Below are 11,215 nucleotides of genomic sequence, written 5' to 3'. Positions count from 1 at the left end.
CGCCGGCGGAGAATAAAATGTAAAAGTCGCTCCGTCTGAAAGCTCCGCCGCCGAGTCAATTTCTTTCTTTTTTTTCTCTTTTTTTTTCTGGCAGACCACAACACATAGAGCCAAAATATTTATTGCTCCTGTGTGCATGCATGTTGCGGTACAATATATATTTTTTCAGTGGAAATCGATGATGGTGTCCGGACCACCCAGCCTGAGTTGAGATGAAATGGAAAGGTATATGCTGTAGCTGCATTTCCTTTCCAAAACAGAGCAGATACGCCCTATTCCTTTTCTTCCGAAGATCCGCAAACTCGGGGGTCCTGTTCGCATCTCAGTCGCAGTGAAAGGTGATCTATCTAAGTTTAACTTGATTTCAGATATATCCAACAATGAAGTGAGAAATGCCTTGGAGTATTAAATCGCTATCAAGGTAATGTCCGTGTTTCTTACTGCTTTGGTTTGATGCATGCATTGTAAGCGAAGCTTGGGCAGTAAAACGCTATCATTTTGTGTCTCCTCGCAAATAAAATGCTCCGTGCAACCTTCAGCCTGGGACCCTTCGCGGACACTCATGCAACAAGACCTCCAAAGAACACATTGTCATCCTTGGGATAACCTAAGAGTATCATTCACAGACGGGGTGACACCCTCAGGAGAGTCAAATCTGATCCTTAAATCGTCCTCAATGTGTCAATATGGCACTATACCGCGTCCCCACAGTATACTCAGAATGTCCACGGGCCGTCCTTCAGGACAATTTTAAGACAGTGTGATGGCACATTAGGCGATCGCAGATCAGGACACACTGCAGTCGTTCAACGAGTCACTGGAACGTTGAGACGGAAAAAAGCTCTGCCCCAGAGACAGAAGTATGCACAGGAGAAGCGCGGTAGGATTGAGTGCAAAGCCAGGAAAGCCCTGGAAACTTCGTTTGGCATACCGATGGCATTCACTTCAGGAGAGTCATGGCCTATCACCGCGGAAGATTACGAATCCCTGCTTCAGGAGCTGAGGAAGAAATATTCGGTTGAACAGAGCCAATCAAATAAGGTCATGATCCTAACGTTGGCCCCATCGTCGTGGTCGAGGCAACAAACAATGCAATTTTTTTAGCTTCGGAACGTCTTGTTCGCCGAGCACGACAAATTAGAAACACGATGCACGTCCTGAACGAGCCATCTTCAGTGCGAGGAAGGGCTCCGTTGTCCCTTGTGACCAAGGAATCAATTGAGAAGTTTTACCAAGATGATTTCATATCCTACTGCATACCAGGACAAAATGATGTTCTCAAGGGTCATCAGAAGAGGCTCATGCTTACAGGCTTGAAGGAAGCATTTGTCATATGGAAAGCAAGCAACCCAACTCTAGAAGCTGGATTTTCTACATTTGCATCCTTGAGGTGCCCCAGGTGCGTGCTTTCTGGAGACCCAAGAACGCATTCAGTCTGTGTGTACTCTTATCATCAAATGATGCTTCATGCTGCGGGAATCCAGGAAAACTACAAAGACCTTTTGCGGCTAATGGTCTGTGCCATCGACAAGGAAGAGTGCATGCTAGGATGATGCACCCAGTGCCCGGGGTTGGAACCTCTACGCGCCAAACTCACTGAGAAGCTCGGCCATGCTGATGAGTTTCAGGACACCATCACATTTCAGCAGTGTGTGCATCGCGATAGAGCATCACTTCAAACAGTACTTCTTCGCGTAGAGGAATTTTCTGAGAAACTGATTCTTGAACTAAATTCACTAACGAGACGTCACTTCGTCAGTTCGTCGCAGTCGGCTTACTTGCGACAGCTCAAGGCTGACCTTCCCGTCAGTGAAGCGATTCTTCAACTGGATTATTCAGAAAACTACTCCTTTCTGGCACAAAATTCACCACAGTTGTTCTACTGGAATACTTCCCAGGCAACTGTGCATCCCATAGTGGTGTACTTTCGCTGCCAATCTCACCCAATCTTGCAACATTTGTCTTACGTCATTATTTCCGAATACCTGACTCACGACAACGCTTCTGTACACTTGTAGCAAAAGAAGTTCCTACAGCATTTCCTACCCGCTCACGCACACATAAAAAAGTTGCACTATTTCTCGGACAGCACTGCTTCTTAATATAAGAACAAAAAGGATTTTGTGAACCTTTGTTTTCATGAAGAGGATTTTGAAATATCGGCAACATGGAACTTTTTTGGTACGTCCCATGGGAAAGGTGCATGCGATGGGATTGGCGGAACTGTTAAGCGGCTGGCGACAAAGGCGAGTGTGCAGAGGCCTTTTGGTTGTCAGATATTAAATCCACGGTATTTATTCCTTTGGGCTGAAGAAAGCCTTCAGAACATATCGCCCATATTGGTGTCCTTTGGAGATGTATCGGCGGAGCAGACTGCGTTGCAGGATCGCTATGAAATGGCTCGAGCCATTCCTGGAACGCGAAAACTTCATTACTTTGAAGCCGTCTCAACTAACACAGTGAAGGTACGTGTGATATCAGCATCCACCGAAGAAAAACTTCACACTTGACTACGACAAGTACAAGCAAGCGCACCTTAGCATGTCAGGAAAGACTATATCACACGTGCTGGTTGACCATTGACTGTGTATATGCAAATGTCAATGTTTTCTGTGTATTTTGTGTGTGACATAACACTGTGTGTGTTCTGTGTCCCATATTATATCAAGATTACCTTGAATCTGTACAGTTTGCATGCTTATTCTGAGAGAGAGGGAGAGAGGCAGTGCAAAAGCGTACCCGATTTATTACCCTTTTGCTTATTTTTTGCGATGAGGCAATTTCCGTGTCGCATACCGCATCGTCTACCAACATGATCAGACAATATCAAAATCAGCGCGTCTCGGACAAACAGACAAACACCGGTGACGTTTCAAGTCTTACAAGTTGAAGAGGGTGGGCGCGCGGAGCGTGCGCCCGCTTGCATCTGGGACAGAGATTTGAAAAGTTATTACAAAAAAATAAAAAAGCACCGTGGAGATTTTTTTTATATTTTGAAGTGGACAGGCTGAGTTTTAGCTTTGACGGCATGTCGGTATCACGATGGGAACCTCACCTTTTGTTCCTTCCAATATTGGCAATTTTCGAAAATTTGCGTATTGCCCGCTATATTTCGCAGCCTTCTCCTTTAACTGAAGGAATGAAATTTTTTCTACACGTTAACCATGTCCACATCTATCAGGACACCAAATTTTATACTTGTGCGTACTTCCAGTGAATGGGGAAAACATGCCAATCATGCGACAAAAACGCAACAGTTATAGCCTGTGGCGCGCCTTAAATACACGTTGTCACCCGAATTTTTTCACTTAGAACTAAGGGGCAGAGCTTCCGGATCAGTCTGGAAGTGACAAGCCTCAAATAGCTTGAGCCGCTCCGTGCGGAGAAGCCATTAAACGCACCCTACTTTTTGGCTCTCCCGCAGACTTTATCGCCGCCTCGCGTGAAAGCCGCGTGGAATTCCTCTGAAATATTTTTGTGACATTCATAGTTCAATGATACGAAGTAGTGAAAAAAAAATATTATCAAAGTCCGGGGGGTCGGGCCACGATTTTGGGACGGTTCTTGTGGAATGACCCTGTTACTAGCATACTTCTTATACAGTAACAATGGCAGCATCAACGGAAATTATTCAAGTGTTACTTGAATTCTGCGGCGGCATCACCAGCCAGCACATCAGCAAGCCGTTCGTGCTGTTGCCAGAAACATTTTTTATTCCATTTTGCGCATTTTTTAGGCAGCTTTTCATATTGAATCACATTCCAATTCTTCTCTCCAGCAATCGGAATTCGTTCTGTGTCAGTTCGGAAATCCACAGGTACCATTTCCGAATCTGCAGTACAAGAAATATCAGACTGGTGGGTGAAGGAAGACCTTTTTTTTCTTTTTTTCTTCATTGCGCATCTTCTGAGACCCGTCTTTCCTTCACCCCCAATGTGAGAGGGGGAAGAGCACACTGTTAGCACATAGTTACTGAATGCCGGTAGGAGTCGAAACGGATCCATGCCAGTGGGAGTCAAATGACTCCTCTTGATGGCATCACATGACCCCCTGCCTTGATGGAGTCATAGTGACTCCAGGAGGGGTGGTTATATATGTGGCAGGGTTTGACTCCCATATTTTTTATAGTGTATAAGAAACCAGACCGAGACAAAGGAGAAAGATTTATAATATGTAATAAATAATATTGACTTTGTGTAAAGTAACCAGCGCTAAGGACGTAGGCATGTAGAGGGGGAGAAACGCACGCTGGCCGCGTATCCGGCGCTGGGTGCGCATCCAGTGTGCATTTGTCTCCCTCTACTCCCCTTGTCTACGTCTTTACCCTTGTTACTTTACACTTAGATAAATCCAACCCAAAGACCAAAGGCCCAAATTTTTACTCGTCTATAATATGTGCTTTTTTATCTCTCTCACATGCAAAGAAAAAATCATTCCAGGCTTTGCTGCAGTGATGACCATGGAGCACCATGTCGCCCCGGATGACAGTACCTCTGAAGAGCGCTCTAGTCAGAACACCACGTCCATCATTCCCTATTCAAGGCCTCACTCCCCAGATTATGCAGTGATATCAGAGAGAATAAGGTCTTTCAACACCTATCCTGAAAATGCTGGAGGAAACCGGGAAAACATGGCAAGAGCTGGATTTTTCTACACTGGTATGTAGTATGGAATGGACACACACTGCCGCCAACTCACAACTTCGTCTAAACATGATTTAATTAGCAATTAGAGCTAATTGGGACTCCCCACATTAATCAGCACCCTTCAAGGGGCCCTATCCTGGTCAAAGTAATCTACCTCGATTACTTGAAATTTCTTCTGTCATTGGTGCACAATCGAAAAAGGCGTGAATATTAAAAGTGGTTGACACCTTCTATCAACCAATCGCCCCACGTGTTATCTTGGAAAGCGACCCGCCTTATCGGTGTTTTCTCCTGAGAATCCGAAGACCACACCTGTGATCTGCCTGCCCTGCCTTGTTGCTTCGGTTCTTAGGTGTCGGAAACAGAAAACTCTACATGCGTAAAACTGAATTTCGTAGAAAATGCGTGGAAAAGCACGCTCGTAATTTCCTTTTTTGCTGTTTGTCATTTTTCTTGACGTACAGGTGTGCAAGACGGTAATGTATGTGTGACACCGTGATTGTACTTGGCATTTATAATTCGGTATGTACCCGTGAGATGGCGCTGATGGCACGCAACAAAACTGACAAAACGATAAAAGCGCGAAGGATCATTGCGAAGGGTCGAACGGTCAGTGTGGCGCGAGCCGTAAACGCGTTTATGAGAAATCGGTTCGTCCTTTAAATCTTGAGCTTTATTTATGAGCTTTTCTTTATATTTTTCTGTGTGTTCGTGTGCTCGATATGCGAAATGATAATTCGCATTTCAATATGCTTCTTTTGTTCGTGAGCTGTGGGGATGGTAATGATACCGCAAATGAGCATTGATAGTTTTACTCAAGAAACAGTGAACTTTCATCGATGAGTTTTTTGTATGCACACCGCTACGTTGCAACTGATTGTACGACGTACGGCTCGGACGACGCTTCGAAAAGCCCGCCGCTTCCACGCATACGATGCCGCGATCGGCGCAGAGAAACGGTGTTACGCGGTGCTTTTTTCTCATTATTAAAGACAAACGAAGAAAGACATGAATTTTTTGTTGTGACGAGCACATACAGACTTTATACAACACAATAAACGGAAATGCGCATGCGGACCTATCGCGAAACCCATCGCCGCTCAAAGTAATCGACCCTCTTTCGCTAGATTACTTTTCAGCTTTGAAACTAATCTTTTACGTCATTGTTACGTCAAAATGACGTAGGGTCGCGGTCCGAGATTAGGGCCGAGAGGCTGCGAAGGAAAACTAGGTATAAATTTCAATTGAAACGGGCGGGATTTAAGGGCGGAGTATTCCGTGGCAGCCCCGCCCTACAGCTTGTGACGTAAAGTAATCGAGGTCGATTACTTTTGACGAGGATAGGGCCCAAGGAGTCATTACACTGATTGGAGAGCATCTAACTCGTGTCCAGACCAGTTGTGAGTAGATGGCAACCTGTGTCCATAAAAAGAAAAAAAAATAGGTAGAAATAGAGAAGAGAGATGGAGTTTAGTTGAAGATCTACGACGCCATCTTGAAGAAAGGAATCCGGAGCGGCCGCTGACAATTGCTGGGCGACCATCGCAAAGCATTGCAATAGGTGGCGCCACCATCTTTATTATGACCACAAGTTCTGGACATCTGGTGACAACAGCTGTGACATCATCATGGCATGTCTGGGCAAGTTAGGACAGCTCTGGACATGCAAGGAGAACAACACTCGTAATACAGAGGCTGTGAAAGCAAGAGTAAATATGCTAACCATCAACAGCTAACAACAAAAAGAATTAGTTACACAACAAATGGGCCCACCACAACAGCAGTCACAGGAGCGCAGAACGATGCATTTGCTCCATCCGACAGCCAGGCACGGAACTGAATCGTAACGCTTTTTCTGCTCTATAAAGTCGCGCATCTGCATCCCCTAGCAGTTACTCTCTCAACTAATTTTATGACAAAATTATTAAGAACCACGCTAGCGCTACTTTCTGTAAGAGAACCGTTCTATTACGCCATGGCCTCTAAAATCACTTTATTCTCCTCTTTTTCTCCACGTGTTCCCTCGTCCTTCCGTTGATGGCTACATAGGCGGGGGGGGGGGACTTGATCACTCCTGTGATGATATTTGAAGACATTGCCGATGGTAGCTAGACGAAAGTGCCCATTGGAATGGTTGTATGCAATTGTCTTTAGCATTCCTTGTTTGTGTGCAGTCTGCACCACTTGTACAGGGCCAATTAACGATGTCTGGGCACCAGGAAGGCCTGTCCGAACCATGACGAAGTCCCCGACTTGCACATCTGGAATCTTTGCGCTGTGGCGGCGGTCGAAGGACTTCTTCATAGCCTGCCGGTATTTCAGTTGCTGAGTAGGCGTATTCCGCTTTTCTGTCAGGCAGAGGTCGTTGCTTATTCCAAGTTCTTTGTCTGCCTCAAGGATAGGTGAGTCGCCATGTAGAGCGTAGTGCGGTGAACAGCCTATTCCTTTGTGATGCGAGCGATTGTGATGTTGCGTGGCGGCAGCGAGACATGGTTTCCATCCGCCAGGAAAGTTGGGGTACAAGTGGATGAATTGCTTGATGTCTCGTATCGCACGTTCGGCCATACCGTTTGCTGCAGGATGGTATGGAGCAGTGAACTTCAGGCGAATGCCCCTTCTTTGGGCCCACGACGACAGGCGCTTGCTTATGAATGCCGGCCCATTATCACACACGATTACTTTGGTTTTCGCAAACATTCGTCTTTCCATAAGTGTTATGACGCTGTTGCTGTCTTCGCCTCCAGGACGGGTGGCGGCCATTCTTGTGCACTGGTCTATAGCGAGGAGGAACGACTGCGTCTTCCTAACACCTTCTGCCTTTTCTTTAGCTCGGCGAAGTCAATGTGCACTACCTCGAAGGGCTTTTCCGAGTGATCCGGTAAGACCATCTCGTCCGTTCGCTGACGGTACTTGAATTTATATCGCTGGCACCTGTCGCAGGAGCGCACGTATTCTTTGACGTCCTGCTTCATTCTAGGCCACATGAAGCGTTTGTTAATTTTATGGTAAGTCCGCCAGACTCCATCGTGGCCACCAGACGCTGCACTGTCGTGGTACAACTGCAAGATCCTAGGGCGAAGCGTTTCTGGGACTTCAAACCGATGGCCCTTTTTACGTAGATGTTCTGTTCCTTCCCACAGGCGGATGTTGTAAACTGCATTGGTCAAGTGGACTTCTAGGCCCAAGCGAGATAGGGCGTCAGCTTCAGTCAGCTCCTTTCCCGGCTTGTAGCGTACGTCCATGTCGAAATGCTGAAGCTCTGATGTCCACCGTGCTAGTCTCCCTTTTGTGTCTGCAGAGGTAATGATATGGGCTACCGGCTGATGGTCGGTGTATAGCGTGAACCTTCCTCCCTCCAGGAATGTTATGAAATACCGGACTGCTTGAACAACAGCGAGCAGTTCTTTCTCTGTGGTGCAGTAGTTTCGTTCAGCTGCTGTGAAGGTGTATGAATAGTATCCGATGACTGTACGCTGTTGGGCTCGGCACTTTGAGACGTCACGCTGGTACAAAACTGCGCCAGTGCCATATTGGGATGCGTCGGTGCAAAGTTCAAATGGGAGCCGGAAGTCAGGGATGGAAAGGACGGGATTAGAAGAAATGGCTTCCAGTATGTCTTTGTACGTGGCTTCACACGTGCTGGTCCAGTTGAACGAAGCGTCCTTCTACAGAAGTGTGGTCAGACATTTCGTCCGTTTGGCATAATCCTTAATGAAAGCTCTAAAATGACCAGCAATGCCGAGAAACACTCTTAGAGAATGGGTGTCATGCGGCGTTCGCAGGCTCTGGATTTTCTGTACGGAATCTTGCTTTTTCTTGTTTTAGTGTGCCCGTCAAAGACCCTGCCGAGGAACACAGCACTTGATTGAAAGAACACGCTCTTTTTAAGGTTCACTTTAAGTTTGGCTGTACTGAGCAGGTGGAGGACTTGTGTCAAATGGACGTTATGTTCCTCCGGTGATCGGGAGTAGATCAGTATGTCGTCGTGAGCGAACTTTCCAATGCAAGGTTCGAGGACAGAAGTCATAAGCTTCTGAAACCAGCCCGAGGAGTTCTTCCACCCAAAAGGCAGCCTGTTATATTCGTACAGGTCAAATGGAGTGATGAAAGCGCTGAAGCGTTTCGTGTCCGCCGTTAGAGGAACCTGCCAAAAGCCTTTACAAAGGTCTATGGTGGAGAAAACCATGCTGCCGCCCGTGTCGTTAATGATATCATCCACCCGAGGCATGGGAAATGGAAACAGCTCGGTTTGCTTGTTAACGAGTCTGTAGTCCGTACACAAGCAAAAAGATCCATCCGCTTTCGGGGCTATAGTGATAGGCGACGCAAAGGTAGAAGTCGATGGTCGTATAATACCTGCGTCTAGCATCTGCTGTAACTCACATTTGAGCCATTCCTTCTTCTCTCGTGTCATGTTGTATGGCTTTCGTCGCACAGGAGTTGAATCGACCAACTCAAACGGTACGTGCAGTGCGGGTGTCGCCGTTGGGTAACCCGACAGTGAGATGAGCTCAGGGTAATGCTTAGCAACGTCTTCCCTTGTGCGGACGTGAGGGGAAGCTAATGTCGTTTGGCATTTCGATTGGTCTTCTTCTATGCCAACTGTATCGTCCCAGTATACGTTGAGTCGAAGTCGCTTCATGTCGGGACGGGACAACAAGAGGTCGTAGTCGACTCCTTCAATGACCAATGCCTCCGTTGCTATCTCATTGGAAGATAACCGAAGTGTGACTTGCGCCCACTGATTAAAAATTCTAGTGGTACCGTCAAACGCTTTGATTTTTACATGCTTTCCTGTAGTTAGCTCTTGTGATTGTAGTAGGCGACGGTTCACAATCATAACAGATGACCCACTGTCTACAAGTGCTTGAACTTCCGTGTTGTTAAGGAGAAGATTGACGTACAAGAGTTTGGAATTATTCAGGTAAACAGTCTCGGTATTTGTCCGAGGGTGGAGACCGTCACCCTCATTTATTAGTTTTTTTATCGTCTGTTCCTCGGTCGCTGCCATTCTGATCCTCAACAAGGGCTGCCGTTGAATAGCGTGGCTGAGGGGCGCGCTGCGGCTGAAACCTCCTGAAATCTTGAGAGTTTCTGTGATGATCCATCGAACCCGACGTCGGTTGAGCTGGGGGCATTTGACTCCTGATGCCCAAGTTCCGGATACATTGCAAGAGCTCTTCGGGGTTCTGGGGCGCGCGGATTTGTGTCAGCTGTCTGAGATCCTGAGGAAGACCATGCTGCACCAGTGCCACGACTGCAGAATTCAACCCACATTTCAGTAAAGTCGGCTGCGCCAAATTGTAAGAGAACCGTTCTATTACGCCACGGCCTCTAAAATCACTTTATTCTCCTCTTTTTCTCCACGTGTTCCCTCGTCCTTCCGTTGATGGCTACACTTTCGTTCCCAAGGCAGAAGAAGATAGAAAATGGCGGAGATGCCTGGACAACAGCAACCAGCACCCGACATGCATGAAAGCGTGCATGAAAGCCGCAAACAAAGCGGGGGCAAAGTTGGCGAAAAAATTAGTTACACAACAAATCAGCCCACCACAACCGTAGTCACAAGAGCGCAGAACGATGTGTCTGCTCCATCCGAAAGCCAGGCACAGAACTGAATCAAAATGCTTTTTTCTCCTCTATAAAATCACACATCTGACCCTCTTGCTGTTACTTTCTGAACTAACTTAATCGCAAAATTATTAAGAATCCCTCTAGCACTATTCCCACTCAGATCAAGGGTGCAGCAGCACTAGAGTCATCGTCAAGACAAAAATGATCAACATGAATCTTTCTCATCCAAAAAGAAAAAATACAAAGCACCAACAAAGAAAACCATGCAAGTTAGGGCATGTCAGGAGCACTGTTACACGAGGAAAAATTGCACGAGCGCTGGGCAACAGAGGAAAGCAAACGTTTGAACAGAGTGAAAAAGACACTCACCATCATCGGACACGTACACTGCATTTCCTCATTGTAAGTCTGCTCGACACAAAATCCACCACAATCGTCACACACCATTCACCAGTGACGAACCACACATACGCACCCCATCAGAGGCAAACAGAATCCCACCGAAGCTATGCTCTTCCACTAACGGCCAACGCAATTGCTAGGAACAGAATTAACGCGTCCACACCCGTCAGTGTCCAAGAAAGAAGTGAATCCTTGCGCCCACTGCAGGCTTTGCTCACTGGTCGTGACGTCATCCTATTGTCTCAGGGCTACAATATATTTTCCACTAATGTCCAACCTAACTGCCCTGGACCACCTGAAACAATAGAGCCGTGGCATGACGTCATCACCCAAGCATCCAGCTGCATGGTTCAAAGACGGGTACGCTCTAGACAGGGGACCTGTTATTTATTGAATCACTATCCCAAGATTATTTCCCTTATTCTACTATAATGATTACATAGAAAACAGATAAAGTATTGCACAAAAACACCACCCATGATTGGTGATTGTAGGAATTAAGCATTTCATTCCTAAAGTCTCATTAAATTACGAATACAGGAAAAAACTAAATATCCTAACATCGTCAATGGCTACATACAACGAGCTAATCG

The 11,215-nt window shown here is 46.4% G+C and overlaps 1 protein-coding gene across 1 annotated transcript in view; it reads left to right on the top strand.

Moving 5' to 3' along the window:
- Nucleotides 1-256: 256 nt before the first annotated feature.
- The window catches only part of LOC135368068 (baculoviral IAP repeat-containing protein 2-like), an 81,260-nt gene continuing 70,301 nt past the window's right edge, over nucleotides 257-11,215 (top strand). The window contains exons 1-2 of the mRNA XM_064601142.1: nucleotides 257-338; nucleotides 4,440-4,658. Coding sequence (XP_064457212.1) covers nucleotides 4,454-4,658 — 205 coding nt within the window. The 5' untranslated portion in view covers nucleotides 257-338; nucleotides 4,440-4,453. The remainder of the gene's footprint in view (nucleotides 339-4,439; nucleotides 4,659-11,215) is intronic.

This window comes from Ornithodoros turicata, chromosome 9 (genome assembly GCF_037126465.1).
Source record: "Ornithodoros turicata isolate Travis chromosome 9, ASM3712646v1, whole genome shotgun sequence".
Classification (NCBI taxonomy): domain Eukaryota; kingdom Metazoa; phylum Arthropoda; class Arachnida; order Ixodida; family Argasidae; genus Ornithodoros; species Ornithodoros turicata.
Note: the sequence above shows the minus strand (reverse complement) of the source record. Positions and strands in the feature narration are given on the sequence as shown.